A 27,135-nucleotide genomic window follows, 5' to 3' on the forward strand; every position below is an offset into this window, starting at 1 on the left:
ATTTGTTTCCCAAACATCTATTCAGTTACAGGCCTCTTTAACCACAAGGAAATCTATGGCAGTCTAAGGCAACGTCTTGTGAAATGAAAGGCTTCTCATTACATAATCTCGCATCAGAAGAGAGTACCATACAATAAACCAAGACCAAGACAGGACAGCTAACAGTTACACAATCAGACAGTAAATACATAATAAAAATAATGATAAAAAATATTAAAAAGGAAGAAAAAAAAACTCATAAGCACAAGCAGAGTCTCCAGGTACTTCCGGTATGATCCGAAAACAAATCAGACACTTTTGTGTGGACAGCACTCAATCAGATCCCCCAGTGGAAGGGAAACATTTTTACATTAAGAAGAGAGCTGGAAACGGGCGCTAGGTTTCTTTCTTCTCCATCCCTACCAGAAACACAAGAAACAATCTTCATAACATTTATACAGAAGACAAAACTGGGGAGGTAACATGAATGATGAAATAGGACTTACGAAAGCAATGTAGTACAGGAAGGTCAATCCAGCCAGGATAACAAACCCGATTTGGAACACGTTGTACCTGAGATATATACCACATCGACCTCTTAATAAGACAAGAGACAGATACAGTTTAAAAGACTGCTATGTGCTAAACCGTTACTGCTTACTTGTAGAGGTACTTGATTCCTCGGAGTGACTGCAACGTGTGGCCAAAGATCTCCTGGGCAGCAGTGGCTTGAGCGTAGTATCCAAATGCAGTGGCGCAGAATTGAATCACACTGCAATTTAAAAGAACCATCAGTCACTTCAATTGTCAGGGACTCTGACTCAGGGCTTAACATTTAGTGTAGCCTACCTGATTGAACAAAGAAGAATGAGGCCAACATTGAAGAGGAAAGAGTTCATTAAAGTAGCTCCCCATCTGAAAACAAAGTCCAAATGGCCCAATTAGCAATTAAAGATAATTGGAAAATAGCCAAACACTGTTAAAAACCAATAGATGTGGTTTACTTCATGGGATGAATGGTGATGAAGACAAGCTTCAAACCCAGCATCATTGCCCCAGCGATAACAGCGAGTAGAAGGTAGAAACAGAAGAAAGCAAAGGCAGCAGTGCCAAGAAGACCTATAGAATCCCGCACATACAAACATAGAGTCAGGCAGAGGTATGAGGAACGTTAATATATAGAAAGAACAGTAAGTAAGAACTTACCCCAAACGTCATCAAGCTTAATAAAAACCTCGTTAAGAAAAGGGGAAAGAGGAGGGTCGACAAGTAGATATATGATGATGTGTGCCACCCATGCAATAGAAACGATCAATCTACATAGACATTAAAAAGACCTCTATGAATGCTTATATAAATTCAAGCCAGTAAACTAAGGCCATAACACCAGAAAAAAAAACTGTGAAGAAGACTATTTTAAAACAAAATACTAACCCTATGATTCCAAGAATAAACTTGGCCAAGTATCCTAGTACAGTGAAAGCCCAGGCAGTTTCTGCCTGAAAAAAAAGCCATAGAATAGTTAAATAACACAAAGAATGTAGATATAGTTGTAAGAAATACACTCGTCTTACCTTCTCTCCTTGAGGATACGCTTCTTCTAAGAGGTTCACATCTTCCTCCAATTGGAGCAACTCCTGCAGGTTAACCACATTCAATTACAGGATCAAGGGGACATTAAGAACTCAAAATTCAGGTAGATTTTCCAATTTTAATTATGAAACAAAACTGAGAGAAGATACCAAGTATGTACCTTTTCAACTGCTTTAACATTTTTCCTCCATGCCCTGCCCTTAGCACCACCTTTTTCTTCCTGACGAAGTCCATCGGCTGCTTTCTTTAGTTCTCTAGCCTTTTTCCCTAGCTCAGTTGCTTCCTGTAAAACATTACGGAGTTTATTTAGAAATGACTCAAGAAGTAGAAGACATGAAACCCTGAGAAGAACAATAACCAAACCTTTATATATTGTGATCGAGTGATAACAGCCTTTGGTCGCCGGATGAATGCAGTGATAAGTCCTAATGGTAGGCAGGCAATACCAACGCCACCAAATATCTAGAAACATTGGAGAGAACAATTAGTTATCAGATTTTTTATATGGGAATCTCAAATTAAAACAGCAATTAGCTACAAAAGATACAAATCCATTATAAAAGACAGTTCCTATCCTATCCTATCCTTTCCAAGCATACATGGCACTTCTCAACAAGATAGAAAAATGCTCATACCGTGAAAAGAACTGAACCAACAATGGTAGCAAGAGCAACAACGTATTCTGGGAAAGTAGTACGCATGGTCCACGTTTTCTCAGATGCGACGCTAGCTGTAAATGCTGAGCACTGCATCGATTAAACCAGAGAGAGAGAGAGAGAGGAAATATGTTACAAGCTGAAAATCTTCAATGGCATAAACGAATCATGATAAGCAAATATTACCTGGCGGGCGGTGTTACCAATACATGGTTGATTATTTGAAAATTGCCAGGAAGTAGGGAAAGAGGTCGTGCCAGAAGCCAAGTGCCTGACAGAGAAATCCACCTTTCCAATAACACCTAACATGATGTAAAGGAGAGTGAATCCAATGAATGCAAAATCAAACGCAACCATGAACGGCTAAGTAAGAGTTCAATAACTGAGAGTTTATAACTTCAGTAGGTAAGATAAAGATGTTACCAACAACTATAAGCTATTCCTAGCAGAAACATGACAAAATATCTCAGCACAAGCCCTAATGAGGTAACTTATCAGCTGAAATCAACATAGAAATGCAGTTCACAGATGCCATATCATAGTGAAGAGAAGACCAACATTGGTTTTAGCCAACAGAAGACTAACCGTATAAGATTCCGAGCACCAGAGCACAAACAACAGCCGTGCTTACCACCCAAAGCAAGGCACTTTTAATCCTTTTCCCCATAGTCCTGAAGAAAAAAAAAACAAAGCAAGCCCACAACACATTCATCAACATTCAACCAAAACAAAATACAATTTAAAAAAAAAAACAAAAGGTGATTAATTTCATCAAAAGACACGAACTTCTCCTGGTCCCCTTCATAGAAAAACATAGCGAAAGGGATAACAAAGAACACGAGGATAGCGTCAACAATGTAAACCGCAAGCCAAAGATCCTTCATAGGCAACGTCAGATTACACGCTCCGTTGTAAATCGCGTGCCTACAAGCGTGCCGATTCGCCACGTCAGCCGGCAGCATGAGGATCGAGATCATGGCAATGGAGAGGCCGAAGACGACGACGAACTTGGGGAAATACGCCTGGTTCGCATCGTCTGGATGCTGGTAGTTGACGAGGAGGTAGACGCTAGAGATGAAGACGATGACGCAGACGACGATCGCTACGATCACGAGAGCGAGGTTGAAATCGCCCATCCGATTCGAGAGGTTCCGATCCCGATTTGAAGATGTAGGGACCCAATTGCAAAAAGAAAAAAGCTAGGGTTCGAAAATTTTGAAATTGAATTTGGGGATTTTAGCAGATCTGATTTTGTTTCCCTCTGGAGAAACCAGACAGAGGAAGGAGGTGATGAACATTCTTAAATTACATCCTTGCCCTCAGTTATGTGATGTAATTACGTGAATACGGCGCCAGTGCCAGGTGGCTTTGGGTATAAATGTCATTCTCAATCGGGAGTCCAGCTGTCCGAACTCCGAAGCACCATGATTCAGACAACTAATGAAAGTGATCTTCAGGTAATAAAATACCTTAACCGGCGCCGTACGGGTTCTAATGTAGAATCAATGTTGGGCTTCTAAAACCAATTATACTATTGGGCTTTCATGAAGTTTATGGCCCGATACTAATGGGCTAAATTGTAAACTAATAAAATATTTGTGGCCGCTAAGTGTAAATTAGTTGTATCCGGTTGACCTTGGTATAAATTCTGCACACTCAAACCGAACCGAGAAAACCGCTCGGAGATTAATTATCACGTTTATTATAACTCCAAACCGGTACGGTTTGATCGAGTTGAGATGTAACTGAAGAAGATCAAGTTGAGAACAACGAAGAGCGAATCAAAGAGGAGGAAGAAGAGCAATGGGGGTCGATTATTACAAGGTTCTTCAAGTGGATCGGAGCGCGAAAGATGACGATTTGAAGAAAGCTTATCGCAAACTCGCCATGAAATGGCATCCCGACAAGAACCCTAACACCAAAAAAGAAGCCGAAGCCAAATTCAAACAGATCTCCGAAGCTTACGATGTAAATTTCTCTTACACAACTCGCGTTCATTACATACCCGACAAAACCCATTTCGTTTTCCATCGAAAGTTTCAATCTTTGTCGGAATTTGAATATTGAACAGTTATGACATTCCGACAAAACTGTTAATCTTCTGTTCTTGTGATGTTTTGATTGATTGCATACCCGACAAAACCCATTTCGTTTCCCATAGAAAGTTTCAATCTTTAAATTGAATAAGGACAGCTTGTTTGGGGACAAAGGTGTTAATGCTCCGTTCTTATGATGTTTTGATTGGTTGCATTTGCCTCAAGGTACTGAGCGATCCTCAGAAGAGAGCAATCTACGATCAATACGGAGAAGAAGGTCTAAACAGCCAAGCTCCGCCTCCTGGCTCCGGCGGTTTTCCCGGTGGTTCAGACGGGGGAGCTTCGTTCCGGTTCAACGGTAGAAGCGCTGACGACATCTTCTCGGAGTTCTTTGGCTTCGCGAGGCCCTTTGGCGACACACGTGGTGCGGGACCCTCTGGTGGTGGGTTCAGGTTCGCTGAGGATGTTTTCTCTTCTTATAGGTCTGCTACAGGAGAAGCTTCTAATGCTCCGCCGAGGAAAGCTGCTCCTATAGAGAGACAGCTTCCTTGTAGTTTGGAGGATTTGTACAAAGGTATCACTAAGAAGATGAAGATCTCGAGGGATGTCCTTGATTCCAGCTGGTACTTTCTTCAACTCGTTAGTCCTCTATTCATTTGTGTGAAGAATAAATATTGATTTGCATGTGACGTTGCTTATAGAGTCTTTACTTAGAATAAATAGTTGTGTTCTCTAGGCCTAGACGTTTTTACCATAAACTTAAATCTGAACCAACCAAAAAGGCCGAAAATACCAAAATTCTATCTGAATCGTTATAAAAAAAATATCCAAATGGGATTCTAAGAGTTACGGACTATAAAATCAAAACTAGGATTAGGATTTGAAAATATCGGAAATTAGTTAAATATGTTAATGTTGTTATATATGATAAGGTACTTTATCTATTTAGAGTATTTTAAAGACTTGTAGTTTGTTTTATTTGTTATTTTGAATATTTTTAGTCAGTTCAAGTAGCTTAACTAGTTTTTAATTAGATTTTTGAATTATTTATATGTTTGAGTGTTTTTGGTCAATTTTTTAGTTTAAAAAAAAAAGAGAGATTAGGTGATTTCAAACATTGGTTATAATCCCTTTCGAACTGAAGCCAAAAATTAGTAAAACCGGAATGGGACTTGTGAATATAGTACTGAAAATCCAAATCAACTGAACCGAATCTGAATGGTACACCTAGTGTTCTCTGTTACCATGTCTCAGTTTTTTTAAATCTAGAGATTGGGAAGTGGATTAGTTATATAAAGATGTAATTCTAGATATTAGTCGTTAGCCATTGGATAGATTTTGTTGGACGTTTGGGATCATGACCAGTGAGCTATATGAGTTCTGTTTTACCAGAGTTGTTCGGCACTTGGCTTAGTGCACATTCTCATTTGCACTTTTGAGACATTAGAGTTACTTCTTTGTTTACAACGCAGGAGACCCACAACAGTCGAAGAGATCTTAACGATAGAGATCAAACCAGGATGGAAGAAAGGAACTAAAATAACCTTCCCTGAGAAAGGAAACGAGCAGCGAGGAATCATACCCTCAGATCTTGTGTTCATAGTCGATGAAAAGCCGCACGCTGTGTTCAAGAGAGACGGGAACGACCTTGTGATCACGCAAAAGATCCCTCTCGTGGAAGCACTCACGGGGTACACTGCTCAGGTCACTACTTTGGATGGGAGAACGCTAACGGTTCCTGTCAACAACGTGATCAGTCCTACCTATGAAGAGGTTGTGAAAGGCGAAGGCATGCCGATTCCTAAAGACCCGTCGAGAAAAGGGAACTTGAGAATCAAGTTTAACGTTAAGTTCCCGTCGAGGCTAACGACTGAGCAGAAAACTGGAATCAAACGCATGTTTTCGTCTGCTTAGATGTGATTTAACTTTACACCATCTCTGTCTTTCTGCTACGTGTGGTCTCAGTTATTTCAGTTGGATCTTTGGGTGGTCGTTGTGAACTTAGGTGTGACTGTTTTTTTTCTGGGAGATTGTAAGATCATTAGTATCTACTTACACAATACTATGTATCTCTATTTTTTGTTCTTTACTAATAAGTTGTATTTAGATTGAATAAAAAGAACTAGTTAAAGCTTTACTTTTGAAAATTTTGATTATCTTCATAAACTGTTCTTTTCTATGCAAACCTCAATAAAAAGATCTTTAAAATAGTTTTGATAAAAAACGTTTTAGTACAACCTTTATTATGGTTGTTCTAACAATCTTCCACATGTTTCTCTTTGTAACGCTCCTTTAGGAGATGGATACAACCAGTCCATGGACACATAAAACCAGTCCATGGTCACATGACTAAGGTTTAGAGAGTTAGAATGGGTGAGACTCGTGAACTTGTTTGTGACAACACATGAGTACATCTCCTTCTTGCTTCTACAAAACATATAATATCAATATATATAAACATTATTGTAATGTAACAACAGAAAAGAAGAAACATCAAAGACATGTTTTGGCGTAAGAACACGAGAGTTATACTATGTACACTTCCTGTTAACAGTAGAAATGATTCGTGTCCCCATCTCATGTGTGTATAAATACCAAAGAACTCATCCTCATTATCATACACCTCTCTCCTTGTCTTTGCTTCTTTGTTCTTGAGCTTACTCATTTGTGTCCCATTCATTTCAAATGGCGCAATTGTACTCTTCCGTGAAACCCACGCCAATGCTGAAAGATGAGCTAGACATCGTGATACCAACCATCCGAAACCTAGATTTCCTCGAGATGTGGCGACCCTTCTTTGAACAATACCATCTGATCATCGTCCAAGATGGTGATCCTTCAAGAACCATCAACATTCCCAAAGGTTTCGACTACGAGCTCTACAACAGGAACGACATTAATCGAATCTTGGGTCCCAAGGCATCTTGCATTTCCTTTAAAGACTCCGCTTGTCGTTGCTTTGGTTACATGGTCTCCAAGAAGAAGTACATCTACACCATTGATGATGATTGCTTTGTAAACACCTCTCTCTCTTACTATATCAAACGATTATGATCTCAAAGTTGACAATGACTATGCAATGTAGGTTGCAAAGGATCCATCTGGAAAAGAGATTAATGCGCTTGAGCAGCATATCAAGAACCTCTTAACTCCATCAACACCACATTTCTTTAACACGCTCTATGATCCTTATGGTGATGGAGCAGACTTTGTTCGTGGATACCCTTTTAGTATGCGTGAAGGTGCTATAACCGCTGTCTCTCATGGCCTTTGGCTCAACATCCCTGACTATGATGCTCCTACTCAGCTTGTGAAGCCTCTTGAAAGAAACTCCAGGAAATTTTATCTTCCAAATTGAAAAGCTTAAACAATGAAGTAGTGCTTCTGTTTTGCTAATTGGTGTTTTTGGTTATGTGCAGGTATGTTGATGCTGTCATGACCATTCCCAAAGGAACTCTCTTCCCTATGTGTGGTATGAACTTAGCTTTTGATAGGGAGCTGATTGGTCCGGCTATGTATTTTGGACTTATGGGTGATGGGCAGCCAATAGGACGCTACGACGACATGTGGGCTGGTTGGTGTGTCAAGGTAAATGCATAGCTAGATCCGAGGTCATTAGCTCAACTAGAAAGGACTATGACCATTGTGTCAAAGGTTCTTTGAGTGACCGTTAGAACGAAACTAATATTACATGTTGTTGTGCCCGAACCTCCTAATATTAAAAAAAAAAAAAGCTCTAGCTAGGTTGGTCAAATGCAACTCTTATTCATTGGTTTTGTGTAATGGTTGAAACACAAATGTAGGTGATATGTGACCACATGGGATGGGGAGTGAAGACGGGTTTGCCTTACATATGGCACAGCAAAGCCAGCAACCCATTTGTGAACCTGAGAAAGGAATACAATGGGATCTTTTGGCAAGAAGAGGCGATACCTTTCTTTCAATCTCTGGCTCTTCCTAAAGAATGCACTTCGGTGCAGCAATGCTACATGGAGATGGCTAAGTTAGTGAAAGAGAAACTTGGGAAGGTGGATCCTTACTTCAACAAGCTTGCAGATGGAATGGTTACTTGGATTGAGGCTTGGGAGGAGCTTAACTCTCCAGATGGAGCTGAGGCCAAGGCACCAAAGGGAAAAGATGAGTAAAAGTGAAGGTCAATGAATAAGGAAAAAATCATATCCTCTGCTTTATTTTTATTTTATTTTTGCAACTGCTTTTGTTTTCTATTACTTGTCATCAGTATTTGTGTTGTCAGCCCATTATTCTATGTAACTTTTGCTTCTATATGGTTTCTATCTATTAATTATCTATCATTCATGTGTTTCCTTCAAGTGTGTCAATAGTGTGTTTGATTTTTTGAAAACTAACTACATTTACTATTTAAAGTATATTATAGAAATTCGGATACATGTTCGGTTCTCGGTTCTGATCCGTTTTTTTAGTTCTAGAAATATACGACCCGTTTAGGTAAATTCATAGTATCCGAACATGAATCCAAACCTCAATTCAGTTATTCGGTTCGGATAAAAGTGTCCATGCATAATAAAACCAATTTAATTCATCAGATTCATGAACACCAAAGTTGATTGCATCTACAAAGAAATTTAAAAACCTTGTAACATGAAAAGATTGAATGAAACATAGGGCATAAAAGATAAGAGGATAAAAGAATTGGCTTCTGCAAAAACAGAGCTAGAACTTATCAATCTCAACGCCATCTCTCAAAACCTCATAAGCATCACGTCTTCTGCTTTTCTTCACCCCTGCGTTGAAATGGATCTTTGACGAGTCTACCGAGATACTTGTGACTTTCACCCATATCATTACCTTTGTTTTCATCCCTTCAACATCAGCGAGCTTTCCTTTCTCGAGAAACCCTGTAACCGTTGTGGTGAACCTCAGAACTGATGAATCTTTGTAGCCGACTTCGCAGATCGATGGGATGAAGACGGTTAGTTTCTTTGTATGTTCATTGAACTCGTAGTTGGTTGCATCCCGTGGAAAGATCCCAACAGGCAAACCAAACTCCTGGAGTAACTCGGGTAATGGCTTCTGCATTTTCCCTGTTGAGCTCTCATCCTTGAGTGTCAGATGGAAACAGAAGAAAAAAAAAGAAGATAAAACTGACCTTTGATTTTGTTCACCAACCATTTTGTTCCTCCTTGGATGCTGTTAGACAGAGACTGGAAGGAAACTTAGTTATAGATATTTCAAGATCAACACTTCATTTATTCGAACTAATAATAAATAGATCATGCTATTTAGAGATTCAGAGAGCCTTGACACGCAAGAAATCACAACGGATCCCTAATTGAGAAAATCGCAAGCATTAACATGATGCTTATCAGTGAAACGAATATCAAATCTGAATATCGTTAACATGATTAGAGTGAAAGGAGTAGAGTGAGGGACGAAACGTACGTTGATATCGTCGCCGACGGAATCGAGCTGCTTGTTCGCCTTCTGACCTAGCCAGTATGATCCCACCTTGTTCAAGATCTGATCCATTCTCACTCTCTCTCTGGCCGTGATCGGAGGGAGGAAGCTTTTCTATCAATGATTCATTTCTCTTTCTTTTATAACACTACAACAGCCAATAAAATCATGACACGTAGCAATGTGAACTCATTTTCGTTTGGGACTAATCTCATAGAGTGAAGATCACACAATGTGTTTGGCTCGTGTAGTACCCAACACAGAGAAAACAATGTGACATAAACACGCTCAATGGTTCAGTGGAGAGACACTAGCAGGTTCAATAGTTCAATGGATAAACTAGAATAATATTACAGGAGAAGAAGATTCGTAATCAAAATTACAAAAAGGCCAACGCAAGCTAAGCAGGAAAGGTTTCTACATCTAAGGTCACTGGTTGCTAAGCTAAAAACCAAGACTGTTCAGACAAACACATCAAACAAATGCACACGTGCTCTATCTATTGCTTGTTTATTATGATGCTCCAGATACTGTTACATGACTCATAGGCCGACATCTCATTTGTCTCTAATTGGAACTTCTCAACTCTTTTCTCGCGATCTACCATATCTAATGAACACTTTAAATCAAGGATTCAAAGGAATGAGACTCGTGATGTAAAGAGATGATGAAAAATGAAAAAAAAAAAGGATACAGGCTGAGATCTTGAATGGATCATTAACGTCTGCTTCTGGTATAACCTTTGTGACACACGCATACATAGAAAGCTTCTTCCTGCAGAGATAAAGAGGAGTTGAGAAACCAATATCTACCAATCAATGTGGTTTGAGAACCTTACTCAGCTCTCAAGTCGTCACGCTCTTTTCTCTTTAAAGACTGCCTCTTTTCATCAGTGGAAGCCCATTGGGCCTTCAGGTCTTTGAGTTCATCAGCAACGACTGTATTGACAGAACAAAAAGACTCTTCATGTCACTGAACCAAACGGAGTAATAATAACAATAATTTTAACTGAAGCTAAAGTATACACTTATTGAGGAAGAACACTCAATACAAAAATTAGCTAGAATAGATCTCAAAGTTCCATCAAAACGACTCTTGAAGACACCAGACGGCCTAGATTTGTTCCGGCGCGTGCGCCAGCTCCGGCTCCGTTCGTCTCTGTTTCTTTTTGCCTCCTGCCATCTCCTTCTTCTCTCGTCGATATGCTCGCGACCCTGGTGATGGAAGATGACTGTGTCGCTCAGATCTGGTCAAGTAGATCTTGATTTTGGGCTTCGTTCTTCATCTCTGGTGAAGCGGCGAGACGAAAGAAGATATGGAGGTTAGGTGGGGGGTCGGCTTTTAGGCTTAGGGTCTGGAATCCCAAATTTTCCGTTCGTTTTGTTTATGAAACTTGGTCGGTTTTGGACTGCTTGGAGAGGTTGGGTTTAGTGTGCTGTCTCTGTCCTTTGAAATTAACTCTTGGTGTTGTTGATTTTTGAGAGTCAGAGCCTTTTACGAGATCTATTTTAGTTTCGAAGAGAATCAGAGGGAGATTGATGTTTTTAGGAGACAATGTTCCATTGATGGTCGATTGTCTCCGATTTGTTCTTGTTTGTACTGGATTTCGAGTGGAGTGTTTTTATCCAGCTACCGGCTGTGTGAATAAGACGTGTTCGGGAAGCCTTTATTGGCTTCGCCGTGGGGTGTTAGGCGTATGAGGCGCGTGGAGAGCACAATCAAGGTCCAATGGCGAGTCTTAGTTGGGATTGAAGGGTGTGTACAGCAACGGTTAAGGACTCTAACCTCTCTCGAATCTGTTTATGCGTTGGTGATGCTCGTATGCGTCCCGTCTACCTCGATGTTCTTCTCCTCTGGTGTTATTTGTGGATGTGTTCTCGTTTAGTATGCCCGTCTTTGTTTGCAAGATGGTGCTCTCCTCTCCTGTAGTGTTCTATCCCTTCTTTGTTTTAGCATAAGTTATGTTCTTTGTTGTTGTTTTACTTTTGGTTCCGAAGGATGTTGTTTTACCTCGTCGGCTTATGGCTCCGGAAAGGTTTTGTTTCTTTGCCGGCTTTGTGTAAGACATGGTTATTCCAATATTAATCCAACAGATGACTTAAAAAAAAAAAGTATACACTTATCTAAGCTCGTCATTTATCTTGCGTTCTAGCTCCATATCTTCATCAAGGTCTCTCTGAAGACGCTCAATCTCGTCGTCTCGAGCTGATTCATCTGAATAAGCTTCCTCTGTTTTCTTCTTACAATCTGCATTAAGTCTTGTAAAGTATCAGTCTTTCGAAGTTTTATAGAGACCCAATTCGAGAAATTTACCTTTGATAGATTCCTGAATCTGATTGAAATCCTCGTCGCAAGCGAAGTGGAGAGCTTCTGAGTGGTCGAAGCTTTGCGATACGACGTCGAACCCGTTTTTGGAATTCAGCAAGCTGATCAGATCGTCTCCGAAGGAGATTAGATTTTGAATATCGAAGCTCTCTCCCATTTCTGATGGTGAAAATCCACAGTGTCTTTGGCTAACAGTAAACCCCTAGCTTCGGTACCAAGTATGTACGTGATTTTGCTTCTTGGCTACTGAAGAAGAAAGGAGAATTCAAATAAATTGAAACGGAGAGATTTGAGGAGAAGAAAGATCTGAGTTTTTTTTTTTTTTTTTAACTTGAAAATCAGTTTGATTTGATGAGACTCTGCTGCCGCTCACTGAGTGAATACGGATGTGGGCCCAGATCAACTTATATAATGGGCTAGCCCAAATTCTCATAATGGGCTAGCCCAAATTCTCATAATGGGCTAATCAAATTAGTAATTTCATTTTGTGCACGTTCTTGAGTAACTCTCCATTGTCATAATTGTTTTGGAGGTCTTCTAACTCTTCCACACAGATGGTTCCAAATAGCAGATTACACAAATGGTCCAAAAGACCTTGAATTTTAACATTTTGTTTCTTATTCCTCTTACAATTTCGGCATGTAAAGAGCAGTCCCGTCCCATAGCTTAGGCTGGCCTAAAGCACAATTTAAATATATTTTTATACTAATGATAAAACCTAATCTATTATATTTACAAAAAACTTAACACTACTTATTAATGAAAAAATAAAAGCTAGGGTGGAGCGCATGCCAGATCATTCATCACGGGAGCACAAGAGCACAAGAGAAGCCTTATTCCAAGCCAAAGCACGCGGCTATGCCAACATCGAACTCAAGTCAGACGCTCAGGTCACTACCGAGCTATGAACGCATGAGATCCTATCAAGGGACTTTTTAGAGTGCTTTGGGACATCCATCACTTAACTTGTCATCTCTCTGCTTTTACTTTTCTGCATATTCCACGTTTAGACAATATGGCCACTGATTCCCTAGCTAAGAGGGCATTAGCAACTGTGCTTGCTATGTAAGAACTATGTTTAAGATAATTCAATTGACATTAAAAAAAAAAGTGGAGCACATGCCACACCCTCTCATGCTTTGGATCCGCACATGGGGGGAGAGAGGGGGGGGGGGGGGGGGGGGAGTTCTTAGATAGAATTTGTTTTTATACAACTTATCGAAGGATTTTTTTGTATCACTCTGCTATTTAATTTTGAAATAAATTCACATACAAAAATTTACAGAAAAATCTATTTTGAAATAAATTCACATAGATAGAAATTGTTATTATGCAGCTTATCCAAAGATTTTTTTTGTATTACTTTGCTATTTCATTTTGAAATAAATTCACATACAAAAATTTACAAAAAAATATATTCAATCATTGAATATAGTTAAAATATATAATATTTTGGGTAAGACCAAGGGGGATAGAACCAGGGTGTATGCTAACTCAAAATAAAATTAGTTAACCATTAGACTAAACCAACATCTCACATAATGAAAGGAGTGTATATACTTGGATGCGATGAGAAAATACAAAATTCGACATTGACAAAAGGTAATTTTAACATTTAGGTCCAGTCCAGCTCGTTCCCATGCGCAACACTTTGATTGGATCATTTTAAAGTAATCGAAGTGACAATGAATATATAAATCTTGTGTTGTTCAATTATTTGAACCAGCGTTTATGGCGTGCGCTTGGTAGGTTGATTGTTTCACTTTCATAGCACAGCACAAGTGAAGTACGAATCTACGCCTAGGTTTATGTCCAGGTTCATGGTGGCCTGCCTGTAATTTGATTAGGGAACGTGTATAGAAAGAATCAAGAGTCGTAGAATCTTGGCATTTTGCTAGAGTTTATAAACAATGATTATGTTACGAACATTAGAGAATTTCATAACAGCACATGTTGATATATATTATGATTTATTTATGTTTGTTAAAAGTAGAATATTATGATTATTCTCGGTTCTAGAGAGCATTCAGAAATTTTCGTTTTAAACAACGACTCTTCGTACCAAAAAATGTTTGAACTCGGAACACAAGAAAAGTGCTAGACTACCAATACAATGCTAATTTAATTGTGTTTGTTAATATCATTAAAATTTTATGTGTCAAGTATATATATTGTATTGTGCATCTTGTTTCAGACGTACGAAATTCGTTGTATAGAACCATGTATCAGATTAGACTATCACTATCTCCTACCTGTAGAAATATAACGCGTGACTTCATGTGTATGGTTGAGAGTAATGTCTTTACTTGCTCGTCTTATCCATGATTAGAAGTTGGAACAACTACTTAATTAATTCCTGGAGTTTTAAAGTATATTATTTTTCGTGTACTATAGTGAGTTTCAATTTAGTTTAGATTATACTTATATAATATAAGTACGTCATTATAATATCAAACTAGGATGATTAACATTAGTGGACACATTTCTTAAAACAGTGTGAGACAAACGGATACGTTTCAGCTGATAGCAATTTTCGAAATTACTAATTGACAGATTATTTACGCCTTTAAATTGAACAACTCCACCAAAACTCATGCTCTATCTATCTCTTCTCTTTTCATAAAATATCCGGACGTTTTAACGGCGGTGAAAAGATGCGGATGTTGACGACGGCGGTAAATACATTACTGAAACGGGAAAACTCATTTCTCCAACGTCATGGCTTCGCACATGTAGTAGCTCAAAGAACAAACTCCGTTCACCAGACCGAAACAAAAGCTCCGAAAATACCCCCGTTCAGTTATTCTCCGCCGCCTTACGACGGTCCTTCCACCGCAGAGATCATCGCCAAGCGGCGAGAGTTCCTCAGCCCCGCTCTGTTCCACTTCTACAATACTCCAGTACAAAATAAAGAGACCCTTTCTCTTTTCCTTTAAAACGACGCCGTTTGTTTATATGCGTATATATACATACTATATGTTTCTAAAACAAAAATGTTTTCAAAAAAAATCTCCTTTATTAAATTCCTATTGGTTTATAACCGTAACAAATACTTATTCATAGAAAATAATATATGTTAAATAATAATACATGTTAGAACTAAACGAAGTATATATTATTTTTCTTTGAGTGACTATGTCTATGACTTATGAGTCGGTAGGTCCGTCAATGTTTTAATTAGGACGAGCCGGGCCATGCTAATTTGTATATATGTTTGATGATGAACAGTTAAACATTGTGGAGGGAAAGAAGCAATATGTATTCGACGAGACGGGACGGCGATATTTAGATGCCTTCGGAGGAATAGCGACGGTTTCATGTGGCCATAGCCACCCGGAAGTAGTTGAATCCGTCATCAAACAGTTAAAGCTTATTCAACACTCCACCACCCTTTACCTTAATCACACCATCTCTGATTTCGCTGAAGCTCTTGTCTCCACCCTCCCCGGAGATCTCAAGGTTAATAATAAAAAAAAAATATATACTCTTTTGAGATGTTAAATAAAAGTTTTGTTGGTCGATGACTATATAGGTTGTGTTTTTTACAAACTCTGGTACGGAGGCGAATGAGTTGGCGATGATGATGGCTAGGCTGTACACTGGATGTAACGATGTGGTTTCACTTAGGAACTCTTACCATGGAAACGCAGCTGCCACAATGGGAGCCACTGCTCAGTCCAACTGGAAATTCAACGTCGTTCAGGTTTTGTTTTTATCATTTCTGTTTAAATAACAGGATAACTTAATCAATAGTCTAGGGAGACCATGTAGCTTCAATTTCAGTGTAGTTTGGTTTCACTCTTTTTTTCATTTGTAGGTATTAAAATTGAAATAAATATATTGGAATCTGAATCGAAACATATTATAAAACTTAAATGAATGGTTTTTTTTTTTGCTTTTAAAAAGAAAGATAAATTAGACTTTGAGTGTGGTACTTATTCATAGACACGAATATTTTAAAATCTGTAAATTCTTTTTGAACATCCATTTGCATCGGTTTAGTAAGCGTTTTGATGTAGATCAGTAGATTTATTTTTGGTTTGATGTAAGTCTTTATATATTTTGGTCAACCTTTTGGTTTGGGTTTGGTTTTAGTTTCAACTTTTATCAGGGTGTACAAAACATTAAATGATCATAGTTTACTGGTAGTGGTAGCTATGGATGTTTGAATCTATTAGGATTGAGTACATCTATCTATCAAACTAAACTACACACATATTAAACCTGGGTATCAACTTTGTAACAGAGTGGTGTACATCACGCGATAAATCCAGATCCTTACCGGGGAATATTCGGATCAGACGGTGAAAAGTACGCCAGGGAGGTACATGACCTGATCCAATTCGGAACTTCTGGTCAAGTCGCCGGTTTCATCGGCGAATCTATCCAGGCGAGTTTAATTCCTAGTTTTTTTTTGTACATGCATATAGCATTGCAATGAAGCACGTATACGTGTGTGTATATTAATCTATGTTTGTGCATGGAATGGTGAAACAGGGAGTTGGAGGAATCGTGGAGCTGGCTCCCGGATACTTACCGGTGGCATACGACATCGTGAGGAGAGCCGGAGGAGTTTGCATCGCCGATGAAGTTCAGTCCGGTTTCGCTCGTACCGGAACCCATTTCTGGGGATTCCAATCCCATGGTGTTATCCCCGACATTGTCACCATGGCCAAGGTTTACATCACATCATGATTGAACATGCTTGGTGTAGCTCCCAAAATAAAAAGATTTATTATTCATAACTTGCATGATTTTAATTGTAAAAAAGATTAATTTTAAAAATGTTTATGGTTCTATAAATCTCAGATTCAGCCTCCCATCATCAGTTATAATTGAAGTTGACTACATTTACAGGGGATCGGGAACGGCATCCCGCTTGGAGCGGTGGTGACAACACCGGAGATCGCCGGCGTTCTAAGCCGACGGTTTTATTTTAATACTTTCGGTGGAAACCCAATGTGCACTGCCGCGGGACATGCAGTCCTTAGAGTCATTCGGGAAGAGAAGCTCCAAGAGAACGCTTTATTCGTTGGCTCTCATCTTACACGTAAACTTACACAACTCAAAGACAAATACGAACGTGAGTTATTGTCCAAATAAAAACATAGATATTTTAAAATAATTTGTTTTGTTTGTTTGTTGATTTTTTTATATGTTTGATCTTATGCGTTTAGTCATCGGAGACGTTAGAGGAAGAGGATTGATGCTAGGAGTTGAGTTTGTGACAGACCGTGACTTAAAAACTCCGGCTAAATCAGAGACTCTTCATCTAATGGATCAAATGAAAGGTTAGATGCATCCAATGAATAAAGCAAATCCGATTTTTTTTAAAAGAAAGATAAGTATGATCAAAATGCTTTTTGATAGTAAAGAAAATGACTGGAACCTAATGTAAATTCCTTCCCATATTAAATATTTATACCGGAGATGGTCTTGTAAACCAAATGATCCGAGCTATAAACCAAATTCATCCTCTCATCCTATACTTTGATATACTTGCATTGATTGTAATATGTATGTTTTGATATAAAGAGATGGGAGTGTTGGTGGGTAAAGGTGGGTTCTATGGGAACGTCTTCAGAATCACTCCTCCTCTCTGCTTCACCCTGCCTGACGCTGGTTAGCTCCATAGACTTTTATGTTCAGATTAGTTTCTTCAAATATCTTATTTGTTATTTATATATAACTAGTGTTTTCTCGAATTTTTATTTTGTAGATTTCCTTGTGGATGTGATGGATCACGCATTGTCCAAGATGTGATTTACTCTCGTTTCTAATATCTTTCAAAATCATTCACCTTGTGTAGTTGTGTGTGAACATATATAAATGACACAATACAAAAAGTGAAATTATGATCTTTCGTTGGTTTTTACTTTTTAGTACCCAGATGTATCACGAAGCATATAAATAAAAAAGTCTCGTTTTTTTTTTCCAGTGGATAAATATAATATGCACATATTATATGATTAGAATCTGAAACCGTGGGGCAAAGGTGAAACGGTTGGTCATCAAGGGCGAGGCGATGGACGTTGCGGTGGAGAAGGAAGGAGACGTATGTCCAGAGAGCTGTCGTGATCGCTGAGGCTAGACTTGTCAGCGTGAAGTGAAGATGAGCTCTTTAAGTATGCTCAGTGTCTTCCTCATCAACCCAATTCTTCTTTTCTCACTTTGATTTGTATACATTTAAAAAAAAAATCATAATGTTCTAAGCTCGAATAAAAGTTTGTGCTCTTATTTTTAAGACAACAAAAATTATCGCATAAAATTGTGATGTTTTAGATGAGATATTCATTTGCTTGTACTCTGGTATGGACCCGGCCTAGTCTAGTCTCTTAGCCTTTTTGGTCATTTTCCAAAGCTACAACTTATAAGTAGTTGGCCGATGCTGTCACCACGGTAAAAGAAACACACACAACAGTCAAAATGTCAAGGTTCAAATAGATTAATTAAGAGAAGACAGCTCACATAATGACTGGCACACTGAGCTCATGAAAATATACACACGTTTTATCCTCTGTTACTCTTTCTTTTCTGTAACTTGATGCAAGTCACAATAGAAACTCTAGTAAACCGTAAATTTCTCTTTTTTCAATTTGGATATAGATCTTAATTAACTGAGAAAACCCAAGTGTAGGTTGCATTTATGATTTTAACCAGAGAATCTGATTAAATTTACAATTGCTTCATAGTAGTTAATACATTCGGATCTCGTATTAATAATATTGTTATTAACTCAAGAGGGGTAAAAAAGAGAAGTGGAAACAAAAACGCAATGCGTGTTTGATGACTTTCCCTTTGTTCCTCTCTCTGACTAAATCGCATCCTCACTTTCTCTCTTCTTCTGCCGCCACCACCACCACCACCACCACTGTTATACGCGCCTCCGCCTCCGTCTCAATCGCCGCCATCGTTCCACATCTTCCTCTAGATTCCTAGGGTTTCCACCACCGCTTCTCTATCCATCTGGTTTGTTTTTCTCCCCCCGAGCTGGATTCTCTGCTCTCGCGCCGCTGGTTCAGCGGCTTTGTTGATTGATTCGATTCTAATCGATCTCCGATCCTCGCCCCAATCGTGACAATAACTCTAGGGCCGAGCGATTCGATTTTGAGGGATTTGGGGTGTTTGATTCTTCTCTGGTGTGTTCTCCGATTTGGATGGCATTGGGAGACTTAATGGTATCTCGGTTCTCGCAATCCTCAGTTTCTCTGGCCTCCAGTCACCGCTACGACGACGACTGTGTCTCCTCCAGTCAAGGTGATTCCTCGCGGAGGAAAGATTCCGATGCTACGAGTAGTATCTACGGAAATGGTACGGCGGAGCGAGCCTCCGCTACCAGCATGGCGTACTTGCCGCAGACTATCGTCCTCCGGGAGCTTAGGCACGACGCGTCCGAGGCGTCTGCGCTCTTGGGGACTTCCGAGGGGATTGTGTTGGCTCCTAAATGGCGGCTTAAAGAGCGAGTAAGTTTGTGATGGGACTTTGTTTTAGATTTTGGATTGATCGTAGTGCAGTTGAGGATGAAAGAGGAGCATAGGGCAACTACATTCTCTAGAATGTTTGTAAAACAATCTGCTATTTTGTTTACCTACTAGGTTGGGTGATGTTAACCGATGAAGTTTTTATTTTGGAGACGGAAAGTTAAAAAATTGGCAACATGATACACGTTTTCACTAGAGTTCCAATGTCTCCTTGGAAAAAAAATATAATTTTTCCCAGCATAAGCTGAATCAGGCATTTATTGGATATGTTTGCTAGGTGATTTCTTGCTAATCTCATGTTGTTTTCTGGCTTTTATTCTTTGTCTTTGCAGATGAAAACAGGATGTGTAGCTCTAGTTCTGTGTTTAAACATTACTGTTGATCCGCCGGATGTTATAAAGATATCTCCTTGTGCAAGAATCGAGGCTTGGATAGGTTGAGCCCCTATTACACTCCTTCTTTTGTGTGTCTATACTTTGTCGTTGTCGCTACAATCAATTTTCATTCTCTTTTATTTGATGGCAGACCCATTTTCCATGGCGCCGCCAAAAGCTCTCGAGACTATTGGACAAAACTTGAGCACTCAGTATGAAAGATGGCAACCAAGGGTGAATATTTGTTGCCCTGCACCCTATCGTTATTGTTTTGTTAATTTGCGTTTTTCATGTTTATATTGTTATCTCTCTCAGGCTCGATATAAGGTTCAGTTAGATCCGACGGTAGACGAAGTCAGGAAGCTGTGCTTGACTTGTCGGAAATATGCAAAGACCGAGAGGGTTCTATTCCATTATAATGGGCATGGTGTGCCAAAGCCTACAGCTAATGGGGAAATTTGGGTATTCAACAAGGTCTGGTCTTGCTAGCTTTTCTGTTATCTACGATGTTCTTCTTCCTTTTCCTCTTTTACCGCGTCCTGACTGATCCTGTATTTGAGCAGAGTTATACGCAGTACATTCCATTGCCAATCAGTGATCTTGATTCCTGGTTGAAGACACCGTCCATCTATGTTTTTGACTGCTCTGCTGCTAGGATGATTCTTAATGCGTTTGCTGAGGTAAAGGAAATAACCACTTTCCTCAAGTTACACATCCTTCTGTCAAGTTTAAGACTTGATTCTGCAATGGGCGTTCCATAAATTGATGAAATTCATTTGTTCCTTTTGACAGCTTCATGATTGGGGTTCGTCTGGTTCCTCTGGATCCACAAGGGATTGTATTCTACTTGCTGCTTGTGACGTACATGAGACACTTCCTCAGAGCGTTGAATTTCCAGCTGATGTTTTTACTGCTTGCCTCACGACACCCATTAAAATGGCGTTAAAATGGTAAGTCCTATATTCACCTCTGATTGTTTTTGCGTACTCAGATGTCATGTTTTCCTCCTACAGTACGTTCTTGTAGTTCCATCAAGCTACTTTATATAATCTTAGTTAGCATTTTTTTTGCGGTTTGATTTATGCCCGTTTAGAATTGCTAGTTCAGTTTACCTGCAATTCTTACAAGAAGCGTTCCATTGCAGGTTCTGCAGGCGTTCTCTTCTAAAAGAAATAATCGATGAATCACTTATTGACAGAATTCCCGGCCGCCAAAATGACCGTAAGACATTGTTAGGGGAGTTGAATTGGATCTTCACAGCAGTGACGGATACAATTGCATGGAATGTGCTTCCTCATGGTATTGCTCCAAACTTTTCACATGATGTATTAGCGCCAAATCTCTTAATGACTTGTTTGCATTTCTGTATTCCTCATGAATGTTACTTTTACCCTGCAGAACTTTTCCAGAGATTATTCAGACAGGATTTGTTGGTCGCTAGCCTTTTCCGAAATTTCTTACTTGCTGAGAGAATAATGCGGTCCGCAAATTGTAATCCAATATCTCACCCTATGCTACCTCCTACGCATCAACATCATATGTGGTATTCAAGAAGATCCCTATTTTTCTGTTAGATAAAATGTTATGTGTCTTGATTTCTCTCAGCTAGTTGTTGCATGCTTTTCAGGGATGCATGGGATATGGCTGCTGAAATCTGCCTTTCGCACCTTCCCCAACTTGTTCTGGACCCAAACGCAGAGTTCCAGCCAAGTCCATTTTTTACTGAGCAATTAACAGCTTTTGAGGTGTGGCTTGATCATGGATCTGAGCATAAGAAGCCACCGGAGCAATTGCCTATTGTTCTTCAGGTGCAACCTAAATTTCTATATTCATTTCTATTTATATTTTCGTCTGCGAGGGAGAGAAAACCATATTTATTTATCATTTTCGCATGGGGTTTCGTGTGGATTTTACTTAAAGGAATATTATTTGGCTCCCTTCTGGAGGTTCCATCATAGAACTGTTTGCATATTTCTTTCGTAGCGTATTTATAGACTCTGGTTTTCTTCAGGTGTTACTTAGCCAATGCCATCGGTTTCGTGCTCTTGTACTTCTTGGAAGATTTCTTGATATGGGTTCATGGGCCGTGGATCTGGTATTGCTTTAAACTTGAACCCCCTTTCCCTTTGGCTTACACATAGTTTCTTCAGGTTATATGTCTTTAACTTGAATTGAATATTCTTCTAGGCTTTGTCTGTTGGAATATTCCCATATGTGCTGAAGCTTCTGCAAACAACAACAAATGAGCTAAGACAGATCCTTGTTTTCATATGGACAAAAATTCTGGCACTTGATAAGGTAATTTCGTCTTTTGTGTTCCATGAGCTAACGATGGTAGTTTTTCATGCATCTGCTTGTTGTTTTACAAATTTGGGCTAGTTCCTATGGTGACTATCTTCTTGTGCATCTATTGAGAGTGACTTTAATGGAACTCTTATGTTTTCCATCTCGTTATTTTGAGATGAATGCTAAATGGCACAAATCTACCATCTAATATATTCTGAATATTATATAATTAATATCATATCTATGGACATCAAATTAATCTCCGGCCACCGCACTTTCGTGCTGCTTAAGCCTTCTCGTCTCAGTCTTTGAATTATTAACATTGACTGGTTTCTCTTTGTTTCAGTCATGTCAAATTGACCTTGTGAAGGATGGGGGGCATACATACTTCATAAGATTTCTAGATAGTTCGGGTGCATTTCCAGAACAACGAGCTATGGCTGCTTTTGTTCTGGCTGTCATAGTGGACGGACACCGACGAGGCCAGGAAGCATGTCTTGAAGCAAATTTGATTGGTGTTTGTCTGGGGCACCTTGAAGCATCGATACCAAGTGATCCACAGCCAGAACCATTGTTTTTACAATGGCTTTGTCTTTGTCTTGGAAAGTTGTGGGAAGATTTTATGGAGGCCCAAATAATGGGCAGGGAGGCAAATGCTTTTCAAAAATTGGCACCTCTGGTTTCCGAGCCCCAACCTGAGGTGAAGCCTAGATTTCTTCATATTATCCTTCTTTTAGTAGTGTAGTTGCTGACCATAACAATCCCTTGCAGGTAAGGGCTGCTGCTGTTTTTGCCCTGGGTACCTTAGTTGATATTGGGTTTGACTCTAGTAAAAGTGTTGTGGACGATGAATTTGATGATGATGAAAAGATTAGAGCAGAAGAAGCTATCATTAAAAGTCTCTTAGATGTTGTCTCAGATGGGAGTCCACTTGTCCGGGCAGAGGTTGCTGTAGGTACGCAAAGCATGCAACTCTTGAACATTCATGATCTTTGGACTATGGGTACCTAAATAGTTATTTAACTTCAAAGCTAAAATATTCTAACCTAATGAGATTATTTTAAATTAGATACGTCTCTCCTACCTTTTATTTATTGATTTACCTTTTACTGAATTTGAATAACTCCAATTTACATAGGCATCTAATTTTTTTGTTGCGTTAGCTAGAGAGCCTGATAGTTTCTAACTCAATACAACCTCGAAACCATATTGTTCTTCGCTTAGAAAGTTCATATATAATTTTGTGCAATTTCCAATGTCTTTTTCATTCTGCATGTACATCTTGAAGCGAGCTTGCTTACTTTTATTTCTTTCCTATTTGATCCCCAAGTCTTATCTCTTGTTAATGTTTCTACAGGTCTTGCACGTTTTGCCTTCGGCCACAAACAGCACCTAAAGTCAGCCGCATCTTCATATTGCAAGCCTCAGTCAAGTTCTTTGCTTACTTCGCTCCCTTCAATAGCTAAACTCCATGATGCTGGGAATGCAAAACTTGTTTCTTTACACATGAGTCCTCTGACTAGAGCTAGCACTGATAGCCAACCAGTGGCTCGTGAGGCCAAGATCTCAAGCAGCCCTCTTGGCTCGGCTGGGCTGATGAATGGATCTCCATTATCTGATGATTCTTCGTTACATTCTGATTCTGGAATCATGCTTGACAGTGTCAGCAATGGAGCTGGCCATCACCAAAGACTATTGGACAATGCTGTTTATTCGCAGTGCATTCGAGCTATGTTTGCCTTAGCTAGAGACCCATCTCCACGTATTGCAAGTCTCGGGCGGCGTGTGCTTTCTATCATTGGAATCGAACAAGTTGTTGCGAAATCCTCGAAGCCCACTGGCCGACTAGGGGAAGCCGCAACGACATCTAACACTCCTCTTACTGGCCTAGCTCGTTCATCCTCATGGTTTGATATGCATGCAGGTAGCTGTTCATGGAGTGAAATTTCTGAAAGTTGTGCTTAATTCAGGAAATTGTCCTTTATTGAGTGTTTGTAAATTTGATCTTGCACTGTTGTTGACGACAGGTAATCTGCCCTTAAGTTTTAGGACTCCTCCGGTCAGCCCTCCTAGAACAAACTATCTACTGAGGAGAGTTTGTTCGCTAGAGTTCAAACCTCATCTGTTGGGTTCACCAGACTCAGGATTGGCTGATCCGCCTTTAGGCGTCAGTGGATCTGAAAGGAGTTTGCTCCCATTATCAACTATCTACAGCTGGAGCTGTGGCCACTTTTCTAAACCGCTTCTTGGTGGGACGGATGCTAGTCAAGAGATAGTTACCAAAAGAGAAGAGAAAGAAAAATTCGCACTCGAGCATATTGCAAAATGCCAGCACTCCTGTAAATAGTTTGTCTTTTTATCTCTGGTTTGTTCTATACCTGCACTACTCACTTGAACTTAACTACAATATTTTTACCTTGACCAGCTATTAGCAAGCTCAGCAATAATCCTATTGCCAACTGGGATACGAGGTTTGAAACGGGAACAAAGACAGCTCTCCTTCACCCTTTCTCTCCTATTGTAGTTGCTGCGGATGAGAATGAACGGATCAGGTAAGCTAAAATCTGCATCTTATATCAGTTTCTTGCGTTCAGGTTTACCTATTAGCCAGAGTACTGTCTAGTTACCTCAAAACAAAAGGTGTTCGCTTTTGAAGCTAGATCTAATTGATTAGATCTCTCTGTCTAGCATAATCATTTAGAAAAGCTTCCCTTTAAAACTGTTCTTAAAGTTTGATCTTCTTCGTGACTTTTTAGTTTATTTTATTGAGATGCATCTACGCCACTAAGTACTTGACTGTATTTTCCTCTCAGAGTCTGGAACTATGAGGAAGCAACTCTTCTCAATGGCTTTGACAATCATGATTTTCCTGACAAAGGAATTTCAAAGCTCTGCCTCATCAATGAACTTGACGACTCTTTTCTACTTGTTGCATCATGTAATATTCATAACTCTTGCCACTGTTTGCGAATTGATTGATTATAGCTGCTGAGAAATGGTACTTATGTTTACACGATCTTCTGGAAATATGGGTAGGTGATGGCTCGGTCCGAATATGGAAAAACTATGCAACGAAGGGTAAACAAAAGCTTGTTACGGGGTTTTCTTCAATTCAGGGCCACAAGCCCAGTGCACGTGACTTGAACGCTGTTGTGGACTGGCAACAACAGTCTGGCTACCTGGTTTGTAATTACTTTTTTCAAGCTTTGCTGTGTTTCATTTGATTGAAGCCTTGAAGTTATGAAAACCTGTTTATGTTATTTATGAATTCTGGTATTTAACAGTATGCTTCTGGGGAGGTGTCAACAGTCGCACTTTGGGACCTGGAGAAAGAACAGCTTCTCAGATCTATTCCCTCTGAGTCAGAGTGCGGAGTTACAGCACTTGTAAGTCTACATGACCTTCTTATCTATAACATAGAAACATTCTAGAGTGTCATGATTTGTTACCGGTCGGTTATGATCGATTAAACGGATTTAATTACAGTTCATTGGTTGCCTGTTGATTGTTTGTTGGCTGATCTTTGATTATTATTTAAAAACTGACATTATGTGGGTTTGTTGATTCTTAGCAAATGACATTGGTTGTTCAAACTTAAAATGAGCAGGAAGAAACTAAAAATACATCTGTATAGTCTATGTGTATAAAACGTGGGAATTTTGCTTACTTAATGTTGTCTTTGTAGTCGGCTTCTCAAGTGCACGGGGGTCAACTTGCTGCTGGTTTCGCTGATGGATCTTTGAGACTCTATGATATTCGGTCACCTGAACCGTAAGTTGCTTTATAGTTTATTCCTGAACTGCAAATTTACACAAGAACTCCTCCATTATACAAAAATAACTGAATACATCATTTGATATAATTTTTCCTATTGAAGGCTTGTCTGTGCGACTCGGCCTCATCAGAAAGTTGAAAGAGTGGTTGGACTCAGTTTTCAGCCTGGGCTTGATCTCGCAAAGGTTGGAAGCCAAAACTTTTCTCTGAACTCTCAGCTTTCACACCCTTTTTGAGACTCTATGATAGAGTAATTTTACAGTTTGGTTTTAAAAATAAATTTTGGTTCCGCTCTGAGTTGAACGTTTGGTTTCCATTTTGAAGGGTTACGATATCTGGTCTTTTTATTTTCAGGTGGTGAGTGCATCACAGGCCGGTGACATACAGTTCCTTGACCTCAGAACAACAAAGGACACATACCTGACGATTGATGCACACAGGGGTTCACTCACGGCCTTAGCTGTTCACAGACACGCTCCAATCATCGCGAGCGGATCTGCAAAACAGCTGATTAAAGTGTTTAGCCTTCAGGGAGAACAACTAGGGATAATCCGCTACTACCCGTCCTTCATGGCACAGAAGATCGGTTCAGTGAGCTGCCTCGCTTTTCATCCGTACCAGGTTCTGCTTGCAGCTGGAGCTGCGGACTCATTCGTCTCTGTATACACCCATGACAACTCACAAGCAAGGTGAGTCGCACACCGTAAGTCAAAATGTTGCATCGCTCTTGTGATAAAGAAAGGTCCAGTCCTGGTCGGGGGTAAAGTGGTTTATAGTTATTCGTTAGCCTCCGTTGAAGTTTAGAAAGGAGATCTAAGTTAACAACTGATGAAGGAGGAGGCTTCTCCAAATAAGTTCTCTATCTCTTCCTATGCCAACTCAAGTAAATGGTATCTGTAAATAGTTTCACTGTTTCGTAATTTGTTTTTTATTTAGCATGTTTCATTGGGTGTGTGCTTTCTTTCCTTTCTGTTAAAATCTTAAAAGTCTTTTCCGTTTCACAATTTGTTTCAAAATGTTAAAAAGTAATTGTGGAAAAAAAAAGTTTGCTTTCGTGATATTATTAGAAGGATTAGTATATTGAAAAGTTGTGTGTTTGTTTAATCAAGTTGGAGTTCGGAAATAGGCAAATCACTTCGCGTTTTCACGCTATTCATCAACGTTTGGTGTATGCCATTTGTCCATTTTATTTGAA

General features: G+C 39.4%; 7 protein-coding genes across 9 annotated transcripts; 4 read left to right on the forward strand and 3 right to left on the reverse strand.

The window, feature by feature from the left end:
* Nucleotides 1-79: 79 nt before the first annotated feature.
* LOC103859320 (LIMR family protein At3g08930) lies at nt 80-3,613 on the reverse strand. Of its 2 annotated transcripts, XM_009136831.3 has the most exons (14): nt 3,015-3,587; nt 2,814-2,899; nt 2,415-2,530; nt 2,208-2,318; nt 1,936-2,034; nt 1,733-1,855; nt 1,554-1,616; nt 1,414-1,478; nt 1,186-1,295; nt 984-1,098; nt 829-894; nt 641-751; nt 486-552; nt 80-398 (listed from the first exon to the last, which is right to left on the reverse strand). In XM_009136831.3, exons 1-14 carry the CDS (start codon nt 3,362-3,364, stop codon nt 351-353), a joined length of 1,530 nt encoding a protein of 509 aa, XP_009135079.1. In that variant the 5' UTR covers nt 3,365-3,587; the 3' UTR covers nt 80-350. The 2 variants fall into 2 exon arrangements, with proteins under 2 accessions (XP_009135079.1, XP_033144012.1); XM_033288121.1 differs by having other exon boundaries at nt 1,414-1,616; nt 3,015-3,613.
* Nucleotides 3,614-3,931: 318 nt separating this feature from the next.
* LOC103859323 (dnaJ homolog subfamily B member 1) lies at nt 3,932-6,411 on the forward strand. Its single transcript, XM_009136832.3, has 3 exons — nt 3,932-4,196; nt 4,490-4,887; nt 5,737-6,411. The coding sequence occupies exons 1-3, from the start codon at nt 4,032-4,034 to the stop codon at nt 6,176-6,178; spliced, it is 1,005 nt and encodes a 334-aa protein (XP_009135080.1). The 5' UTR covers nt 3,932-4,031; the 3' UTR covers nt 6,179-6,411.
* A 454-nt stretch (nt 6,412-6,865) lies between these two features.
* LOC103859324 (UDP-arabinopyranose mutase 3) lies at nt 6,866-8,574 on the forward strand. The gene is made up of 4 exons (XM_009136833.3): nt 6,866-7,279; nt 7,350-7,600; nt 7,684-7,852; nt 8,068-8,574. Exons 1-4 carry the CDS (start codon nt 6,950-6,952, stop codon nt 8,407-8,409), a joined length of 1,092 nt encoding a protein of 363 aa, XP_009135081.1. The 5' UTR covers nt 6,866-6,949; the 3' UTR covers nt 8,410-8,574.
* Nucleotides 8,575-8,804: 230 nt separating this feature from the next.
* LOC103859325 (uncharacterized protein At5g01610) lies at nt 8,805-10,471 on the reverse strand. The gene is made up of 5 exons (XM_009136834.3): nt 10,395-10,471; nt 10,238-10,309; nt 9,686-9,848; nt 9,393-9,447; nt 8,805-9,327 (listed from the first exon to the last, which is right to left on the reverse strand). The coding sequence occupies exons 3-5, from the start codon at nt 9,770-9,772 to the stop codon at nt 8,957-8,959; spliced, it is 513 nt and encodes a 170-aa protein (XP_009135082.1). The 5' UTR covers nt 9,773-9,848; nt 10,238-10,309; nt 10,395-10,471; the 3' UTR covers nt 8,805-8,956.
* Nucleotides 10,001-12,807, reverse strand: LOC103859326 (kinetochore protein SPC24 homolog). Its single transcript, XM_009136836.3, has 5 exons — nt 12,014-12,807; nt 11,824-11,947; nt 10,539-10,640; nt 10,395-10,474; nt 10,001-10,309 (listed from the first exon to the last, which is right to left on the reverse strand). The coding sequence occupies exons 1-5, from the start codon at nt 12,180-12,182 to the stop codon at nt 10,200-10,202; spliced, it is 585 nt and encodes a 194-aa protein (XP_009135084.1). The 5' UTR covers nt 12,183-12,807; the 3' UTR covers nt 10,001-10,199.
* Nucleotides 12,808-14,314: 1,507 nt separating this feature from the next.
* LOC103859327 (alanine--glyoxylate aminotransferase 2 homolog 3, mitochondrial) lies at nt 14,315-18,230 on the forward strand. 2 transcript variants are annotated; one of them, XM_018657987.2, is made up of 10 exons: nt 14,315-14,925; nt 15,254-15,484; nt 15,558-15,728; nt 16,272-16,415; nt 16,523-16,702; nt 16,883-17,108; nt 17,203-17,316; nt 17,561-17,647; nt 17,745-17,784; nt 17,964-18,230. In XM_018657987.2, exons 1-10 carry the CDS (start codon nt 14,680-14,682, stop codon nt 17,968-17,970), a joined length of 1,446 nt encoding a protein of 481 aa, XP_018513503.1. In that variant the 5' UTR covers nt 14,315-14,679; the 3' UTR covers nt 17,971-18,230. The 2 variants fall into 2 exon arrangements, with proteins under 2 accessions (XP_018513503.1, XP_009135086.1); XM_009136838.3 differs by lacking the exon at nt 17,964-18,230 and having other exon boundaries at nt 14,680-14,925; nt 17,745-17,959.
* Nucleotides 18,231-19,182: 952 nt separating this feature from the next.
* LOC103859328 (regulatory-associated protein of TOR 1) lies at nt 19,183-27,000 on the forward strand. The gene is made up of 22 exons (XM_009136839.3): nt 19,183-19,488; nt 19,839-19,941; nt 20,032-20,114; nt 20,196-20,354; nt 20,444-20,560; nt 20,673-20,830; nt 21,025-21,179; nt 21,279-21,423; nt 21,508-21,688; nt 21,892-21,975; nt 22,068-22,178; nt 22,513-22,866; nt 22,938-23,121; nt 23,524-24,090; nt 24,194-24,505; nt 24,592-24,718; nt 24,980-25,104; nt 25,203-25,348; nt 25,451-25,552; nt 25,852-25,937; nt 26,044-26,125; nt 26,295-27,000. The coding sequence occupies exons 1-22, from the start codon at nt 19,183-19,185 to the stop codon at nt 26,631-26,633; spliced, it is 4,026 nt and encodes a 1,341-aa protein (XP_009135087.1). The 3' UTR covers nt 26,634-27,000.
* The last annotated feature ends 135 nt before the right edge of the window (nt 27,001-27,135 follow it).

Source organism: Brassica rapa, chromosome A03, assembly GCF_000309985.2.
Source record: "Brassica rapa cultivar Chiifu-401-42 chromosome A03, CAAS_Brap_v3.01, whole genome shotgun sequence".
NCBI lineage: Eukaryota > Viridiplantae > Streptophyta > Magnoliopsida > Brassicales > Brassicaceae > Brassica > Brassica rapa.